The sequence below is a fragment of the Varanus komodoensis genome, unplaced genomic scaffold (genome assembly GCF_004798865.1).
Source record: "Varanus komodoensis strain SLA01 unplaced genomic scaffold, ASM479886v1 scaffold1, whole genome shotgun sequence".
NCBI lineage: Eukaryota > Metazoa > Chordata > Lepidosauria > Squamata > Varanidae > Varanus > Varanus komodoensis.
In genome coordinates this window covers 16,960,733-16,981,440 of record NW_025335268.1, presented here as the reverse complement: position 1 = coordinate 16,981,440, position 20,708 = coordinate 16,960,733, and the positions used below count along the sequence as shown (strand labels likewise).

The 20,708-nt window shown below is 40.6% G+C and overlaps 1 protein-coding gene across 3 annotated transcripts in view; it reads right to left on the bottom strand.

Annotated features, from left to right (window-relative positions):
- XPO5 (exportin 5) overlaps nt 1-18,821 on the bottom strand; it is a 42,699-nt gene extending 23,878 nt beyond the window's left edge. For 2 of the 3 annotated variants that reach the window (XR_006416478.1, XM_044448340.1), the window contains exons 1-15: nt 18,586-18,810; nt 16,119-16,240; nt 14,966-15,038; nt 14,243-14,380; nt 13,860-14,042; nt 11,375-11,401; nt 8,167-8,352; nt 7,603-7,679; nt 6,057-6,156; nt 4,876-4,959; nt 4,386-4,511; nt 3,260-3,350; nt 2,318-2,446; nt 2,062-2,177; nt 433-588 (exon numbers count right to left, since the gene is read on the bottom strand). Coding sequence is in view for 2 of the 3 variants with exons in the window: in XM_044448340.1 (XP_044304275.1) it covers nt 433-588; nt 2,062-2,177; nt 2,318-2,446; nt 3,260-3,350; nt 4,386-4,511; nt 4,876-4,959; nt 6,057-6,156; nt 7,603-7,679; nt 8,167-8,352; nt 11,375-11,401; nt 13,860-14,042; nt 14,243-14,380; nt 14,966-15,038; nt 16,119-16,240; nt 18,586-18,690 (1,713 nt within the window). In the remaining variant the exon portion in view is untranslated. Of the gene's footprint in view, nt 1-432; nt 589-2,061; nt 2,178-2,317; nt 2,447-3,259; nt 3,351-4,385; nt 4,512-4,875; nt 4,960-6,056; nt 6,157-7,602; nt 7,680-8,166; nt 8,353-11,374; nt 11,402-13,859; nt 14,043-14,242; nt 14,381-14,965; nt 15,039-16,118; nt 16,241-18,585 lie in introns of all 3 variants that reach the window. The other variant, XM_044448225.1, reaches the window with a different exon arrangement.
- Nucleotides 18,822-20,708: the final 1,887 nt, after the last annotated feature.

Below are 20,708 nucleotides of genomic sequence, written 5' to 3'. Positions count from 1 at the left end.
TAGGATATGGTCAGTAGCAACATTTTATGCCAGCTGATGTTCTGAGTTGCTCAATGCGTTCAATGCACTTGCTCAGTACATGGGTCTGCACATATAATGCAGTGTAGAGCATGTTGCAATATTCAGTCTGAGAGGTCATGAAGTACAGATGAGGAGAGTAACAGCCTGCTGTCCTAAGGAAGAGTACAGATTGCATAAAATATTGAAAGGTGCTCCTGACCACAACTGCTATTTGTACTTCCAAGTTTAATGCTGGATTCAGAAGCACCCTCAGTGTATGAAACTGTTCCAGTGAACCAAAAGCAACCCCAATGACCACAGGTGAAACTGCATCTTCCAGGAAATCTGGTCTCTGCAGTTCATGAGTAAGGATATACATGGTATTACTTTTCAAAATTTAATCCATAAAGGTGACTACACAGTGGTATTTACCTTTGAAAGAACTTCTGGCAGATATTCTGGCCTGTATGTGACAAATGGAAAGAGCGCGGAGACATTAGAAAGGACACAGGACAAGATGAGGGGATCCTTTGTTTCAAAGCTGAGGACAAGCTGCAGCAATTCTATGCCATCAGACACAGGGATCTCCTGGCACAAGAGAAGGAGAAAAGAACAACACTCAATGGATTTCTGCTCTGTGCAATGTTTTGCTCAGGTAAATCAAAAAGTCTGAGTGCCTGCAGACTTGGATGAAATCTTGCAGAAATGTCATTTTAGTCTATTAACAAGCTTGCACAAAATATTATCTGGCAGAAAGCATAATATACATGGGTGAGAGGTAAAAATGACAGTTAAGCTATATGACAGGAAATGTTTGAAGTAATTGGGTTCATTAGGTTAGCTCATTATAACACGGACTTTATCATTCCCTTTTCTAGAACGCTTTTGGCAATATGGTTATATTTACCTTAAAGCTTTCCTTATGTTCTTAATTTGCATTAAATCAGACAATTTGGGCAAACTGATGCTGAAAGGCAGCTGTTGCACATGACCCACATGCTTTTAGGATGCCAGCTTGTGTAAATCAGCTGATTTTATGCAAATTTACTTCCTTTTGAAAATTTGCAAATCAAAGCCTTTTGTAGAAACAGAGGCGGGCAAGTTGACTCAATTCACACCATACCAAGTTGGTGCAACCATGGGGCTGGCAAACTGGATTCTGAGGGACTGAATCATAAACATCTGCCAAATTTGCAGCACTCCCTTTGATTCTTCATACATCCCTAGTCCAGAGAGTTTAGGCAATATTTGAATATACAGGCTTGAATTTGGAGCAGCTAAGCTGTGATGTCATGAATAGGACATTTCGGAGTGCTTTCAGTCATACAGTTGCTGTAAGTCAGAGAAAACTTGATGGTACATTAACAATGACAGCATGTTCTCGCTTGTAAATTTTGTTCCACTCATTATACTCATTTTTCTCTACAGACTAGTAACTGCTAAATCTTGCAACACATTAAGTTTAAATTTGGATCAGGACAAATAGATGCTGGGCAAGAGACTTGAATTGAATATAAATAATTCCAATTAACATGCTATCTCTATTGCAGAATTGGGGCTATAAAACTGCAGACTCCCAAGTTCAGTTCTCAAATTACATTGGTAATATATGGATGCTCTACAACATATAGGTAGCCCAATTTCTCAGGCATTTCCCAGGCCAGCAGTTCAAACAGAAGGGGATGTAGGCAAGTGAATATGAAAGTGAGGCAGAACATCTATTAATTACTGGAGGCATAAGTCTACTGGTAGGAAAGACAGTTTTGTAAGGGCAACCATGCAGCAAAAACATCATATGAACTGTTTATCTGTTATCCACCCATCCTGAAAGTTTCCATTTGCAGAACTGGAAAAGTAAACTATGTGACTATATTCTTTCCTAACTTGGATCTTCATTAAAATAGTAAGATTTGAAATATTTCCTTAAAACAGTATTTCCTAAGTGTGAAGAGCTATTTTAAATATAGACTTTGTAGGTGCCTCTTCCCACTGCATAGTCTTCAACACTGGCACAATTAGCCAACCAAAGGTGAAAGGCAACAGAAGATTTGGACTACATACTTCCTTATCCAGAGTGCGGAACATTGGGCTAATGACGCTTTCCAAGAAAAAGGTCATCGCATCCCACTGAACAAAGGCAGGAGAAAAGATGGAGCAGTGGCTTTCATTTGTTTTAGCTATAAGAAAAAGGAGAATATTAGAACAGTGGTGGACTAATACAATGTCTCACATTTTCTCTCTTGAATAAGGATTTACTTTCCCACACCAATTACAGTGAAAAGCCCAAATTCTTTCCCCTCCAGTTAAGGAAACTTACAATTCAAGGTTCCAATATCAACAGGAATGGATAGCTGGTATTTCAACCATTCCCCAGCCATTTGGAAGCCAGTCCGGGGATCCAGCCGACATGCCATTCTTATCACCTCTCCTTGTTGTGCACGGAAAGCTGCCAAAGAAATGAGACACTGTAGGCCTTGCTTGAAAATAGCAAAACATTTTCCTTTAGGAATGCTATACTTTTGCAAACCTTGAAATACCTACTGGTCATGTTCAAGAAGTTCAGTCATACAGAAGATGGCAGCAATGGCTACCTAAAAGGATGCTAAGATGGCGGCAGCAGCTGTTTGTAGCTCACAGTTCAGCATTTGGACACTAAATCATACATTAGAAATGAAGCATATGGCCTGCCAAACCAGAACTTTTTAGTGGATTATGGCGAGCTCCAAGTTCCTTGCTGGTCCTACAAATTTGCTGCTAAATTTGCAAGAACACAGATACTGAATGGTTTGGATATACACTAAATGAACATCCACACTCCTTTCAAAATCATTGTTTGCACGTGCCTAAAAGAATATAATAGCAACCCTGTTGGATCAGATTAATGGTTCATCTAGTTTATCTTCCTGTTTCCTTCAGAGGTCAGATGAGACAAGAGAGCGTTGTGTCATGGTGTCCCCAAGAAAGGAGGACTGTGAGGGATCACCCATGCACACAATGTGTTGTTCTATAAACAACCCATACTACTATTGGATGGGCTGTCTGAATGCAACTCCTTCTAAACCCAGAAGCTAATTTTAGCTAGCATGGTTGATAGGTGCTGAAAGTAGGAGGCATGCAAGAACCTTCTAAACTGCAGCATGTTTCTCTCCCTGAAAATGGCTGGCACTGAGTTTTTGTTAATGTCATTCAAACAGCATGTATGGAGAACTGTTCAATCTACTCAAAAGTGGCAGGTTTTACAGGAACAAAAGTAACTTACAGTTGAAGAAGCAATTAAAGTCTTCATCACTGTCAAAATCAAAGCGAGAATATTCACAACTGGGACTGTCTGTCTTGGAAGGAAAACCAACCTGTAAAAGGAAAAGGTGAGAGGTACAAAAAAGCATATAATGTACACTTCTAACTCTAAAAGATTTTAGACTGTGAAGAATGAGCTTAAAAATAGTAATTCTACACAGATCTCTCCCTAACTGAATACTCATGGTGTCACAGCAAATTGCCGTCAAGGACGCAGTTGCCTGAACCTTCCAAAATCAATTAGAGCAAAAAGATGGCCTTCCGGCACCTTTCCCCCATGTTTATTCTGGAAAGGTAAAAGCATTTAGAAGCATGCTACTGTTATTTATAGAAGAGAAAGCCTGGAAAAAAACCAGAAGGTTCTCCCTTTGGTCCCTAGCAGGGTGGTAAATACATAGCTCATATACTGTATTCACTGAAAGAGGCAGAAATTACTGGTATTCCATCCTCCAGCTAATGATACCACCACTGAAGAGAAGTGGCCAAGAAGGTATTTGCCCCTTGCCTTTCTCCTTCAATAGAGTCCCCCATATACCAGGGGATTCCTTCTTTACTCTCTGAAAATGATCACTTAAAAACAAGTATTGGCTTTTTGTGTTTTAAGTTTTTAAACTTTTATTTTGCATGCTATCTTGGGAGAATACTCCCGGGCTTACAAAACTTTTAAACAGCTATTAAACAACATAAATATTATTTTCAAAGATATGTCAGAGTTATGTAAATATATGGCAAATGCAGCAAGAATTACAAATGCTTCTACATGGAAAACAGCAGAATGTCCAAAAATTAAGGACTGGAAAAATAAATTGGGTGAGTATGCAGTGATGGCAAAATTAGCTAATTATGTATACAGAAGACCAATTGACAGAAAGATAGAAATTTTTGGTTTTTCTGGGAACTTGCAGGTTATGAACGTATGTATCATATTTGTGTAAGATCCCTTGGTATTATCTTTCTTTTACATTTATCTGTACTTTAAGAAAACAATAAAAAGCATAAACTAAGTAAATATCCTACAGTTGTTTTGTATAATCATAGCAACACCTTATCATGGCATTGCAGAATCAAACATTCTCATAACACGATACCTTAACTAGATTAGTCATAGATGCCCTCAAATAATTTGGGATAATAGCCAACAACAGAGGATCACGGGACAGGATTTCATGTCGAAAAAGAGCTCCCCATGTGATCTGGGTGGAAGACCGAAGGAACTAGAAAAAAGAAAGGGAGCTATTAGGTTAAAACTCTCTATCAGAAAACATGACAATGCTATATTCAAATGACAATGCTAGTCCACCGTATACACCCAACTTGCATTGGTTAATAGTGCAAGATCAACTGAAACTAGAGAAAAAATATTTCCGCACATGTCAAGACAACAGATTCAGAAACATTTGTACAATGTATTTGTCACATTTGCTATTGCAAGTCCTTGGTTCTTAATGAATGCTGAGTAGCAGAGAAAAACATACTTCCTATCATTTTCCAATACATCAGAGAAGGAAAGGACAGATTCAAATATGCAGTCACTTCCAACTGTTGTATAAATACAGACTTACTCCTTTATTCACCTACCTGACTAGGGTGGGTTGTGAAGGCTAGAAATGACTCAAGGTATTTTCCTAAGTTGACTGGTGTTTCCACATCTGAATCAGAGCCCTGATTGCAGGAGGGTAAAAATGAAGCAAACTTAGACCTAGCATGATTCAGAGGACAAGCACCCATGTGATTGCTACAGAAGAAATTACTTACTGCATGGAACTCCACAATTGTGGGTTTGTAACTGCACTCAGCCATACAATCAGAAGCAGTATTATCCCCCACCTTCCCTAACATACCACCTTAAATTTCAAAGGAGATGCAGATGAAATAGCAGCCCTGCACTCATGGAAAACTTCAGGCCATAGCCATCAACTTGTGAACTGCAGGATCTCCATGTTTTATTTTTGCCAATCAATGGGTGGCTGAAATTGAACAGTAACCACCCCCAGAATGGGGGAAAAAATAAGCATTACTATTTGAGAATCAAACAGAAAAACAGGGAGAACTGTAAAATGGCCACTGACAAATAATTGCATTTTCAGAATACTACGGGAGAAGCAATTTAGTAATACATAAATAATAATAATAAATGCCACAGAAATCTATAAGCAGGAGTGGGGAACGTCATTGTAGAACAGTCATATGCACAATGGAAGAGATGGAACATAACTGTATGTCCCTAAAAGCTTGCTTAACCACTGCTTTAATTCCTAAAATGACATCTGTCAGGGTTCTAGTAAGCCTAGAACACTTTCCCTCTTATTTGGAGGTACTGTTCCCTAATCCCAGAAGTACCAAAGTTTTCTGAAAGTAATGCATATTTCCAGAATCATGGTATTACTGTTCCCTACCCTCCAGGCTCAAGCTAGCTTTAACAACATATCGCAGTACTGAACCCAGTAACAGCTGTGCCCAACCCTTTAACACAACTTGCAAAGGCATCAGCAACTCAGCTGGTGATCTTTCCTTCAAATATGGCACTGGTGGGCCCAAACAATTTGCTGTCCCATGTACTGAAAGTTGGGCTACACCATTTCTCAGAGGAATGAACAATGTTTGCCTTCATGTGTATCACATGGAAATAATTAGTCTAACAGCTGTCATTGGCAACATGCTTACTGTTTTCTTCATGTTTACAGGAAAGATCTAGGAATTTTAAGAGCAGTTCAAACTGGGCATAAGGATTATATAATAGCCTCTGATGGAAAACTCACCACCAATGCACACAGTTGGCTGCCCAAAGAACACAAGACTTGGCAAAGTCTCTTCAAGAAAACATAGTGCTTCTCTACTAGGCCTTCACCGTCTGCAGTCCTGAAAAGTACAGGCAAAAGGGTAAAATTCATTTTTATTACAGTACACAACTAGGGAAGATCATAACTGCAAGTTAAATCTATTTTGATGATATGCTTCACTGGAAGTAAGGTATGATTCAGTTGCTGGTAGAATAAAATGATCACACTGGTTCTAAGTGTGATCCAGTTTGATGGGAAATCTAGTATCCAGCTGTATAGTCTGGAGGTGTAAATGCCAACACACACTATGTAAAGATGCATTGGAATAACAGATTTTTTTGATTGGGAAAATCATTTTGAGATCAAGAGTAGTAAGAGAATGAAGTCTGAATGTTTTCACATGGTGATTCCCTTTGAACTTTCACTCATCAGTTGAAAGGTATCTAACACCACAAAGAATACTTGCATTTGTTTATTATGACCCCCTCCTAATAAACACATTATTGTAACCTATTACCTCAAGGTAGTACAAAAGTCTTGTACTGCATTAAAAATGGTGAATTTGATCTCTTTCTTTTTAGCATAAGAAACTAAGCATTCTCCAATGCAGGAATGCCTGCATGAAACTTTAGTTTTTATTCAGCCTATCTTGCCTTCTCTGACTGAGATCTAAAGAATTACAATGTTTGAGACACAATATATTATTCCTGCTTGCTGCCAAAATGCTGCATTAAATCTGGTCTATACAATTGCTGTCAATCTGGATTTTCAGAAATTGATTTCTGCCCTGCTTTGGGAAGCTGCATTCAAAGACAGTTTGGAAGCTTCAGCTGGTACAGAATGAAGCTGTACACTTCCTTCTGGAGGCCAGGCAACTGAAGCATATGACACTAATTCTGTATGGGTTACACCAGTTGCCAGTGTGTATTCAAACAAGATTCAATGTGCTCATTGTTACCTTTAAGGCCCTGAACTGTTTGGAATCAGTGTGTCTAAAGACCACCTGCATTTGGCCAAGACTTCCAAAAGGCCAGAGGTCCTGGATGTTTGCCTACCAGCAAGACCCATCAAGCTGACAGGCAGGAGAAAGCAAACCTCAGTAGTGGCATCATCTGTTCTTTCAAGTTTCATTCGTTTCCCACACCACCTGGGTTTAAACACAGCCTTAAGACTTGATTATTTGAATCTGCTTTTAACTGAGCTATTTTAACTGCATGTCTGTACTTGAAGATCCATTTTAGTGGATGCTGTTATTTGACTGGAGCTTTCTTTATAATATTATTTTTGTCTCAGTTTGCTTTTAATTTTTAAACTGCCTTGAATGAAAACCCTGGAAAGGTAGTGTATGAATCCATCAAATAAATGAGCAGCTTGATGAGAACCATGCCTTTGGCAGCTTTCTCTATCCTTGAGCCAAAAGCATACAAGGGTTGTTGATGGATGAAATATGAGACTAATAAGAAAAAGTAGCTTATTGCCATCAGGAAGTCATCATGGGTTAACAGGAACTGACAGTACTACTCACTGGGCAGCAGAGAGAATGTAGTGCATAGCAACGTCCCCAAACAAAACCATCAATGGCTTGCGGTCCTCCAGTTTCCCCTACACAGAAAGCAAGGAAAATTTTGTCACAACGTATAAAATAGGCACTTCAAAAGCAACTAGAGGTTGGAAGTTTATTATCTATCACTAATACATGGAAGCTTCCTTTGCCTGTGTGTGCCATGCAAAAGACAAAAGATGCAGAACATGGTGATGGAGAAAATATAGAATTGACCAACTGCAAGAATGTCTCAGCAAAATATGTAAAAGCAGAGTGAGGCACAAAAACAGGATTCATCCAGCACACAAAGGGAAAGAGACAGCCCATCAAGGTGCCCACCGCCCCGGAAAGTGCTTTCTTCCTGAGCAACCAGCCCAACATAAGCTGGCAAGCAGGGAAAGTCAAGAATTCCAGGACAGCATCTCAGGCACAGCATTCCAGCATAAATCCTTAGTAGCCAAGATATGCCTCCACAGCCTTTTTCCGCTCAATCTTGTTTTATAATGATGCACATGGACTTCTGGGGAACTGAGAAGAGAAACTCACTTTCCTGCTGACTACAATCAGGAGGCACTCTGCAGCTCCCACTTGAAGTTCTGGTTCATTCAAGAGCAGGCAAAGCATCTCTAGGAGCTTGCAGTTATCTGCTGTGATGTGACTCATAGCTACCCAGTCAATGTAGCCAGCCAGAGTATTAAGCGCTGCTATTCCTACTCGACAATTTGCTTGTGCCTGTGGACAGACAACAATTGAGAGGTCAGACAACAATTAATTCTGTTATCTATCTTACATAGTCCCAATACTACTTTGGCACTATTAACATATCATACTGAAAGATTAATATAAATTGCCCTAATTTAAAACTTTGATAGGTTTTAGTTGCGGTGAATTTTCACTGCAGATACAGAGGAACTAAATATTATAAATAGAGTTATAGCATCTTATTGAAAGTACATACTTGTGAAAGATGGTGTGGAAAAATCCGATTAGGATGCATTTGTTTCCCCCTTTACCTTATCAACACTGCCTCCCTAAAGAAAGTTAAGTTTCCTTATGTTCTTTACAAATAGCCAGTTAAAGTTAAATGCTACTTTATTATTTATTTAGAATAAGACCTCCCTCATCCATGACTTAACAGTGGATGAGGCAGCCATGTATAACTGCGACCTGGGTGAATCAGTAGGGAGGCACTGGGCTCTCCTAGCTGTGCCCACCAGGGTACTTGGTACAGCAACAGGGGAGCCTCCAGGGCCAGTATGGGGAGAGGTGGTGGTGCGCGTGTGTGCATATTACACTCTATAGAAATTCTCTCTTTTTCTCCAGGATCCCTGTTTGTCCAACAGCGTGAAGAGTTTGCATCTTGTGTTGGGCCAGTGGGACGGAAGGGGGATTCTGCTGGTGCACTGTCCATGCCAGAAACCCTGCAGTCACTCTGAGCTGACAGAGGATGTCTTAGATACGACGTTGAGATCTCCCACACTGTTGGTCCTGGGAGATGTTAAAATCCATGCTGAGAGCACCCTATTTGGGGTAGCTCAGGATTACATAGACTCTATGACAACCAAGGGACCATCACAAGATGTGACTGGGCCAAGAAATGTAGCAAAGCACACTCAGGATTTGGTTTAAGTTGGAAATGACAATAATTATCTGAAATTTGGGGACCCTAGATCACCTCCTGTTGATATTTAGACTAAAGGTGAATTTTCTCCCTACAAGGATGAAATCTCTTGTATCTGTCAGGGCTTGGACTCCAATGTTACCACAGTAGAATCACAGGAGGTATCTAGAGTACAGCCTGATCTAGTTCTCTTGAATGAGTTCCAGTTAGCTCAGAGACATTGACATGGTGTTTGGACAGATTAGTCTAACCGTGACCATTTTGGATCCTTGCTCCTCTTGGCTACTAAAAGCTAGGAAAAAGGGAACAGCCAGCTGGACTGGGGAGATTATCAGTGCCCCTTTATGAGAGCAAGTGGTCCCATGCCACCCAGAACAACTGGTGGTGAGGCCTCTCCTGGAGAAATCCTCTTTGGACCCAGAAGATTTGCATAATTTTAGGCCTTTGGCAAACTTCTGAGCAATTTCCTTGGACTGGGTAGTAAACAACCACCTCCTGAGTTGAGACCAATGATCTGGATCCATTTCAGTCAGGGTTCAGGCCAGGTTTTGGAATCAGCTTTTGGTTGCTCTGTATGACGACCTATGCCAGGAAAAGGGGGGGGGGTGATCATTTTGGTACTCCTATGACCTCTCAGCATCTTTTTATACCATCAAGCATGGTATCCTTCTGGGGCAACTGGCTGAGTTGCAAGTAAGATGTGCTGCTCAGCAGGGATTCTGACCCTACTTGGATAGCTGGTTCCAGGAGGAGGTGCTTGGGGCTATTGTTCTGCCGCTTGGGCTCTCCAGTATGGAGTCACTCAGGGGTTGCTCTTGAGTCCCATGCTATTTAACATCTACATGAAACTGTTGAGCAGGGTCATCCAGAGTTTTGCATGCACACTTCATCAGTACACCAATGACACATAGCTCCATTTCTCCTTTTCATCTTCAGCATATGAAGCTGTAAATATGCTAAACCAGTGCCTGTCTGTGACAATGGAATGGATGAAGGGTAACAAACTGAGTATCAATCCAAACAAGACTAAGTGCTGTTAGTAGGTGGGTTCTTCTGACCAGATGGATGGAATTCAACCTGGCCCAGATGGGGCTCCACTCCCCCAGAGGAGCAGGTTCATAGCTTTGGGCACTCCTTGAATAATCATTGTCCCATCAGGCCCATGTGGCTTCAGTGGCATGTAGTGCCTTCTACCAGCTTCTGCTGGTGACCCAGACATGCTCCTATCTGGACAAAGAGAGTCTGGTTTCAGTGATCTGTACTTTGGTAATCTCTAATGAACTCTATGTGGGAGTGCCCTTGAGGACTGTTCAAAAGCTGCAGCTTGTACAAAACATGTCAGCTAGATTAATAGCAGGGACCAGGTCTGAACAAATAACATCAATTCTGACCTGCTTGCATTGGCTGCCTATATATTTCTGAGCCCAATTCAAGTTGGTGGTTTAACCTATAAAGCCCTAAATGGCTTTGGATCACAATTCCTAATGGAAAACCTCTCACAGCTGCAAGCTACCCATACACTATGATCAAGATCTGGTACCTGCCTCTGATTGTTATCTCCAAGGGAGGCTGCATTGGTGGCAATAAGAAGGGCCTTTTCATTGGCAGGTGTCCCCCCCCCCCACTCGTCATGGAACAAGCACCTGATTGTGGTTCTCCTGGCACCAATTTGGATAGCGTTTCGCTGCCTGGTTAAGACCCCTCCCCCCACATGAAAGGGTATTTAATGAGTTTTATATTCTACTGAGGAGTTATGTAAATGCTTAACAGCTTTAACATGGGTTTAAATTTGTTTTTTAAATTATATATTGTGTTTTTATTGTTATTGTATTTTGCATTTTATCTACCATTGTGAACCACTCAGAAAGCTTTGGATCTTACCCAGATGATACAGATGATGGATGATAATTTAAAATACCCAGTGAAATATCATCTTTCAGTAGCACAGTATTTAATGCTGATTTATATATGCAAATTTTAATTTTTGTTTCATAGGTATTTAAGCCACCCTGAGAACAATCTGTGTGGTGGGGAAAGACCAATGAATACATACAGGTGGAAGAGCCTATTTGACAATTAGCCCCAGAGGACTTTGAATAACAGAACACTGCTTCTCACTCTGGTTCTACTTACTTTTGATTCTTGAGCTACATCCATTTTCTGGAAAAAAAAGAATAAATAGTGGATGAGTTACTGAAATACACTTGGTTTCTTGCTCCTATTTTCCAGTCCCCTTTTTATTGTAGAGGACACAGTCATAGGAATGTTTCAATATGTTGCTCTTCTGTGAAGCAAACTGTATAGGACCAAATCAGCTATTAGGGTATGACAACTGCAATTTCATTTCAACTTATTTCCTCTATAATGGCTGAATAAGGTCAGGTGTGCTGAAAGAAAGTCAAAAGCATCTGCCAAAATCAGGGACTCACATGTCACCTCTCTTCTGTCTCAAGATGGGTAAACAGTATCTCAACATAGTTAAACCTATGATGGATGAAGCTTGCAATACTCACTTAGAAAGCTTAGGATCACTTTACAAATTGTGCATTTATCATGCAAATGCAGTACAAGCACTGAATTCACTCTGTGAGACAAGTGCATACTAGGAAAGATGTGCAAACTGATATGCAAGTCTGCCACAAAGCCAACAGTTGGTTAGGGCCCCAGACCATAGATACAGGCCTTCAAACACACACATCTTTCTCATATCCTTTGAAAGACTGGCTGCCTCCAGTGATCCATGAAAAAATTAACAGACTAAACTACACTGGAGTTCTTCAATCACACTGACAGGGCCTGTTTTTCCAGAATAGCAACGTCGTAAGCTCAACTTTATCAACAACCTCTCCAAACTCTGAGAGAGTAATTATAGTAAAATACTGTACCCAATACTATAGGTTTACAGCCTGCCTTTCTTCCTCTTGCAAGGAGTCCAAAGTGGCTTACAAGGTTCTCCTCTACTGTGTTATCTGCATAACAACAAACCTGAGATAGGTTTGACAGAGTGAGCTACTAGCCCAAACCCACTCAGAAAGCTTCAGGGCTGAGTGGGGACTAGAACCTCCATCTCCTAAGCAACCACACTGATGTCATTATATATTTCAGTATGAATAACATTTTTGCTTCTCCTCCCCCAAGAGCCTCTTACATATTTTAGATATACTACCCATAAATTACTGTACACTGAAAGTTTACAGAATCAGGATTAGTTACATCTGTATTAAAAAGTCAACTCCTGAGGTTTTCAAGAGTTGACAGAGAGGGCCAATGGTTTTCCCCTCTTATGCAACTATGAAGGACCTGCAGTTCTGTTACATGTTGAATATGGTGTTCCTATATTCAAGATGAGTTGAAGACTGGACCTTTAATCACCTTACATTTGCAAACATTTATAAGGTATTGATGCTGTATTCAATTAAACCAATGCTATGAGGTGGCATGGATTACAAATAGTAAGCATCTTGCAAAGACAGAAAGCCCACAACCTGTGTTCCTCGTTACATCAGTGGGTGGAACTTAGTTCTTAGTTCCATCTAAGGTTACATTCTCCAGGATGAAAAATAACCCTAGAAACAACCATTTTAATTTGAAACGAAATAAGAGATCCAAGTAATTTTTCAACTTTCCTGTATATTAACATACTACCATGATGAATTTCTGCTACAAGAGTTTACCTTTTCAAAGTGGAACCAGCACATATTTCAAGCATGAACTTTGTCCACCCCAACTGAAATGCATTACAAAGAACTCTTCACAGTAAGCGAACCCAGATTTGTGACAGGACAGAACCCCAAGTAATTACTTCACCATAAACACATTCGGCAATGGGTTAGTAGCAGAAAAACAACCTTCAAGGATTACCCTACACAAACAGAAAAGATATGCAACCTGTGGAAGAGAGAGGGCATCTTGTTCCTGAGCCACTCCACCTTGCCAATCAAGAGCAAAATAATTAGTGAAAGACCTGCAAGTCTCAGCATCAATTCATACCTCATTTTTGGAAGGCATTCAATCAAGGTTACAATCCTAAGCAAAATCACTGAAAATTACTTCTAAGTAAGCACACTTAGAGTCAAGCTAAGTGATGCAAGGACTCCCAGTGCACATTTTCCTTTTTGAATAAAGAATTACGAGAATGGAATGGTAAGGTCTGTATTTTAATGAATTTCCCAAGGGATCAAGGCTGATCTGTTCCTTTTTGCAAGTGGGTGGAACTCTTCCAGCACCGACTGCCTTATTCCAAACTTTAAACCAAAACAAGTTAGAAAAGGGAGGGAAATAAAGAAAATATCATGTGCCTGTGTCTACAGGTTTGTTACTATAGTGGCCTTGAAAGTTTACAAATCAGCATATCCATTCTGAGCACTTTACTCACTTCTGATTCCAAAGCACCAACATTTACAGGAATGATAGTATCACCCTCATTTTCAAGACAAAGGACCCAAATCCACTGCAGATTAGTGATGTTAAGGTCAATTAATGCAACCAAAAAGCTTCTGGCCAAAGTTCAGAATAGTTGTTTGCTCACAGCAAAATCCTCAAGGATAGTAATAATGCTGTCACACCCTGGACCTTGAAGATATCCAGTCAAAAGAGCCAACAGAAAGGACACTCTTACCATGCGTCTGTATTTGTTAACATTCTGCTGCAGAGTGTTGAGTAGGAAGCTAAAAATCTTCTCCATGTTCTGTGAGAGCGTTTGTTGAATATCCCGTCGTCGTTGGGCTGGCAGTGTCTGGAAAGTCACTACATCTTCTGCCAGACGTAGAAGGATAAACATCACCAACTCTGTCTGTGTCTCCTAGTGTGAAAAAAAAAACAGAACAAGCATTATAAACAACCCCCATAATTATGGGAGTAACCTTGAGATTGTCAGACAGTGTTTTTAGATTATACAGAAGAAGTATATGTACTATGCAAATATACTTTGATCCAATTTATCTCCAACAGAAGCAAGTTCAGAAGAGATGCAGCAATTTGACTGTAAAATGTATGGCATACCCCTTGTTTAGAGAGTGTGTCCAGCTCCTTTAACATATCAGGCCAGTGCTGGGGCCATTCACGCTTGATCATTTCTACTACAATGCGAGAAAGAACATCCTTAATGTGACTTTCTTCCTCTAAAATATTCTGGGTACCCTGTGAATAAAAAACTGAAGAGTTATAAGATGGAAGTCAGTAGTTTTAGATAATCCATTTCATACAGCTGGCTGTAGAGTCATAATCCAGGATGAAAGAAGTACAAATAAAGTTGTGTGAACACACATTCTGTGAATTATAACAGGTATGACTTTAATAAGACTATATCTTACAATGGAATTTCTATCTTGAGTGGAACAACTTACATTCAGACAACTTAGCAACCCTAAGGATAGTTTGAATTGCAGTATTAATTTTCCTCTAACGTATCAAACAACATTTTTGACAGAAGTGATAGCTGTACTACTGAGCTGAATGCTGTTCCAGAAGTAAGCCTCAAGCTGTGACCTTTGTTTGTGGGTGTTAGAAATACAAGCAGTTTCTGTTCCTTCTGCTGATAAGCACAGTTTCTCTTTTTGTCACAGGTAAGAAATCACTAATCAGTTATAAACAGACTAACTGCAACATCAGTTATAAACAGGCCAACAATTGAACTGAAGATGGTCTTATGGCAGGACACCCTTATTTCCCTGGAAAATGTTGCACCAGTAAAAATAATTTAATTTAGTTAATAGCCATACTCACACTGGATATGAGACCCATGACATTGTTCTTCAGATAGACTTTCTCAAGCCGACCCATAGTGTTCCATCGGAACCTGCCCAATAAAGCACAAAGGCATCAAACTCTAGATGAGACTGTAAGTAAAAGGCCTGGTGACTTTTGTTGGAATAGATAAGACACAAAAGAAGTTCTGTTTTTATGCTGCAATACTGGAACCTTTACAATAGAAGACACAAAGAGGAGAATATGTAAACCTAAATTATTGGGGATTTTTAGGGTGGTTTTTTTTAAAGATGACTAACTGTGCATTTCTATGTATGCCTTCTTAAAAGTTACAATAAAGTCAATGGGACTTGCTCCCACATAAGTGGATACTAGACTGCAGCATAAGGAGAAATATGATAAGTGTTTATAAATTCTGTGTTGCCTTGAGAACAGAGAAAATATCCCGTAACAGAATAATGAAAGTCATTGCTCATAGCTCCAAACCAGGCAATCCCCACAAAGTACTTGACACTACTTATAATGAATTTAAGGTATTAATCGCTATAAAATGTGGTGTTGGCCATCAACTCAGATTTAATCCCTCTTAAAAGGGGGTTAAACAAATTAATCAATTATAGGTCTATAGATTCTAAACAAATCATTGTCTATCATGACAGCTAAACGGAAACTCCTGGTTCAGAGGTTGCCACAGAAGATTAGGTGCTGGGTGGTAACAGCAATGGAGGGTTAACAAGCATCTTGCTGGTCATACAAGACACAGGATGTCAAATAGAAGCTTTGTACCGAACCAGCAAGATTCTTCTTTCATTCTTTGTCACTAACTAGTCCATTTGGAAGCAGTTTAATCGTTTCTAATTTAAGAGTGCATCAGTTAACTAACACATGAGCAGTTAACTGCTGGTATAGCAGTATACCTAAGACAACAGGTAAAATCTGTTACTATGCAAATAGGAAAATAATATGGTGCTGATAGCCAAGAGAAAGTGGAATCTCTAGTTAGTTTAGCAAAGAGAGCATTTCATTAATATAAAACTCCTTTCTCCAATTTGTCTCTGGATCTACTCTGCCATAAGCTAAAATGGAAAATTAGAGATGATGGCTAATTTTCTGCTAGAAAACTTTTTTAATAGCTCCAATATCATCACTCTGTTCAACTGAACTTTCTTACTTCACCACATGCTCCAGGATCTGAAGGCCAAAATGCCTGACAATAGCAGTCTGGGTTTTCTCGGCTAACTTCAGTCCACACGGAACACATACTGGACTCTTTTCTTTAAACTCTTCACAGAACTGAAAAGGAGTAAGAAAAGTCAGAGTTTTTTAAATGAACAAAAATATATTTTTTCCGCCAAGATAATGCAGTGATGGGGAAGCAGACACATAAGACCAGAACAAAGCTTTAAAAGAAAATATTAATTTGAAACACTTTCTGATACCTGCTCTGAATATCAGAAAGAAGACTACAGTCATTTTAGCCACAAACACACTTTTATTCCCCTCTCCATCCATAAGACATTCTTCATTTCAGCAACCTCACAGAATAGTAGAGTTGGAAGGCGCCATGAAGGCCATCGAGTGCAACCCCCTGCTGTTGCAGGACACCAAGTTACACCATCCCACTCAGATGGCTGTCCAATTTCTTTTTGGATGTCTCTAGTGTGGGAGAGCCCACCACCGCTCTAGGCAGCTGGTTCCACTGTTGGATTGCTGACAGTGAGGAAGCTTTTCTTGAAATCCAGTCTGAATCTGGGTTGTCATATCTTGAATGGATTATTCGTGTCCTACACTCTGGCATCAGCAAGAAGAGATCTTGACCTTCTTTGAGACAGCCTTGTCTGGTCTGGTCTATTTCATTTGTTGCTATTGTTAAACAACCGAGAGTCAGAAACCCTTATTATTCTGTTACAAAATCCCAGAGATCTCCCAGTTAATCTTGATCTACATAAGGACAATTACAATATTTACATTAAACAGACAACTTTCTCATTACTGGCCATCTCTCTGGCACTTTTTTCCTCTTGTCAGCTCATAATGCTTAGTGTAGTTAGTTGTCTCTTACTTATTTAGGGCACAGTCCTTTGTTGTCTGCCCTTAATGAACAAATGTATCCTTCTGTGCATTCTGTGTAAGGTGGTGGCAATCTTCACTGCCCCTTGCTTTGTACCCTGTACTTCACTAGATGCCTGTTTTCATCAAGGGGTGGGGAAGGAAGACAGGGGAGGATACAGATATGGCATCTTATTATTATATTACATTTTTATACTACCTGTAGCCAAAGCTCTCTGGGCAGAGAGCTTTGGCTACAGGTATTTGGTCACAATATTTAAGTCACCCATTCAGGTTTCAACCAAGCCCAACTCTACTTAGCTTCCAAAATTAGGCAGGATCAGGCACTCACCAACCCCAAGTCTTCTCCCCTCCCAGAACACACTCATAACCCTCTTTGAGGTAGGTTTCCTCTGAATAATCCTATGCTGGCTGCTCCTAAAACAATGTTGGGAAGGATTGCGTCCTATGAAAGTTTAGATGTAACAAAATTCTACAACATGCCTCAAACAGCCATATTAAAAATGCACAGGACTGCACCCTATTGGACTCTAATTTGATTACATAAACACATTGCTGTTTTCTATGTCAGTATCATGTTGCTAGATCTTACTGTCCACCATCTTTCTCATTAGAGTGTAATACCCACAAGTCCCAGTTTTTCTCACTGCTCTCTCCATTCTGTATTAGCTTGTGAGATGCTGGGCTACTTAATTCCTTTTCTACACCCCTTTTAGCTCCTCATTTCAAGCTAGCACCAATGCATCTTTCCTCTTCTGGATGAACACTTCAGCGCCACCATTTTAACAATGCCTTCCCAGGACTATTACAATGGGAAGACAATGAACATGTTGTAAATGTGTAAAAGCTGTCTTGCTGCCTCCTTTTATTGTAGCAGGGTTCCTCTGCGCACATTGATGTTATACAAGCAGAAATTCGACTGTTACCGCTTAACCTGACCTTAAAGATTTCCATCTGTTGATTTATTTTTTGGTTGGGGCGCCGGCCCTAACCAGCTAGGGTGAAAATAACAATCCTAACTGTACAGGCACTACTTATTTCTTAAGGTGCTTTCTCTTCCCTCCCGTTTGTGTAGCACATTCCAGGTCACATACAGAGGGCACCTTCCCACAAGTTACGGGTAGGTGCAGAGCCTTCAGCCTGGAGCCCGAAAAGGCTGCAGGGAAAAGGCCAGTGGCTTCGCTCCTGGCACGTTTCATCGCTATGGGAAGTCGGCCATGCGGACTGCTCCACCTGCAATGGAGACAACCAGCCACGTGGACGAGTCTGGGGTTATGTGCTCTCGAACCCGGGTCGACGGTCTAATAGGTCGATTCTTTTTGTGTTTGGTAAAGAGAAGGGGCAGAACGAAGAAACGTCTGAAGAGACAGCCACAGACGCAGGAGGAGGAGCCGCCTTCCACGCCCACGCTTGCTGCCCATGTGTCTGTCCGGATCGCCCGGCCCGAAGTGGTCCACAGCGGCAGGAGGCGGCTCCCCTCCAGCACCACAAAAGTTTGCCCAGCGCGAGAGCCGCTGCGTGCAGAAGAGACAGAAGCACAACATGCCCCCCCACACCCCAAACGGCACCTTGAGGGCCTCCAGACGGTATCGCTGAGTCGAGGCCGGGTCCATCATCACTGTGACCGCCTTCACCAGCTGCTCGCAGAGGGTGCTCACCGGGTCCCAGGACATGGTGCTGGTGCTGGGGAGCGGGGTCTATGTCGGACTGGGGGTGGGGAGAGGGAAGGAGGAGGTGGAGGAGGAAAGGTGCCGTTGCCTAGGGTAACCAAGCGCGGGGAGATGAAAAGAGCAATGCCGCGCCGGGTCCGACGACCGAAGGGACGTAGTGCGCAGGCGCAGGCGGCCAGGTGACCTTTCGCGCTCAGGGTTTTCGGGATGCCGGCTGTAGATATTATAGACTTCCCCCAACTCTCTGAAATGTAGGTGTAGCTCTATGATCGATACATAGAGTTAAATATTATATAGAACAACAGGCTCCAGTACCTGATACGAAACTTTCGGGTTCTTTCAGGCTCTTTTACCCACCCCACTTTCAGGGCGGAAGTAAGAGATGCCTCTAAAAATCCATTTCAGTTTATATAAATTGACAGCGAGTTAAAAGTTATTGAAGTTCTGCCCCTGGCTCGGTGTGTGGCTGGATAGATTCACAGCATTGTTAAGACACAATCCTATGCATATTTAGAAAGAAAAGGGCCCTAAAAATTGACTTTTTTGTGTCGGGTGATTTCCTGTCAAAACAAACATAGAATTGTACTCTTATACGAGTTCAGCATGTTTTTGTGGCCAATGGAGATATGCAGTAATTTAAATTATTTGGTTTCTTTTCCTTTTAAAAGCAAATTTTGTATAAGTCTTGGTTCGGATAATTCCTGTCTCGTGCCTGACTGTGTAGAAGGACATTTTTTACATGTATTGTAGGAGATGTTTGACTGGACATTGCCTTTGAAACTGCTCATCCTACATAGCTCTGACCTGTGATGCGTACAGTGGTGTGGACTAAATTAGAGAGGTGTTGTATGCTATTCTGAGCTGCAGTTTTCCCCAGGCTACAATAATTTAAATTTAATTTAATTAAAACATGTATGGAGATAATGGTTTGCATTGGTGTTAGGACAGATTGTAGGAACATTTTAAAACCAACAACATTTTCTACACAAAATAAGATTATGTGAAAAAACATGAACCCTGCTCTTTGCTGCTCTGTATTATTTGCGATAGGACAGAAGGCCAATGTCCAATCAGTTCTAAAATCATGTTCTGTTGTTGTGTGTTGTTGTTTTCTACTTCTGTCCCTAAAAACAGCTTCTAAAAGCCCTAGAAATTAATCATATTTCCAGTGCTTTTTTTGTCATAGAATGCACTGGAATGGAGTTCTGACACCTTTTTTTGACAGATTTTCCAAGTTTTAAAAGTAACTTCTGAAAATTTGATATTTGGTCCATGTAGATTTGAATCACCCTGTCGAGTGTAGCAGGTCGGAGGCAAAATCATTAAAATGGTGCATGTGGGCTGCTTGTGTGCCGACTCTGATGCATGCATACTTCATCTGTACTGGCTGTGATGGTGCTGTTTGGCTTGTGATTGGTCGTGTGGTTACGCGCTGAGTGCTTACTGTGGGCGACAACCGTTATGTTTCGTTACACAATTGACGTGTGTGGGTGTGTGTACAGTGATTGACTACATGCAAAAGGTAAATAATTTCATGAGTTCCGGCACCTTTTTTCCTACAAAAAAAGCGCTGCATATTTCCAGGCTTCATGAAAATAACTAGGCCTAAATCTTACTGCAATTGGCAAAAGTAAATACATGCAAGGGAAAATAAACCTGTGTGATAATTATTTCTTGCAATCTGAATCCACTCAAATAAAAACACTTTGGCTTTAACATGAATTAATAAACTTTTAAAGGTATATGTGTAAAGACTCTGAATTAAAATGAAGCTTTCACCTTGTCACAGACTTTTCTCTTTTAAACAAAGGAATGAAGATCTTACAATTTCACAGCAATCATAGGAGTAAAACCTCCGGGTAATTCTCAATAAACCTGGGGGGTCCAGGGGAACAGTCTGAATACCACGGGTTTAGAAAACAGACCCTGTTAACAAATTGGGATTCTTGTGTTATATGTATATCCAACTACTTAATTATGCTAATATGTGTACTATAAGGTATTATTTTGGAGACCTGTAT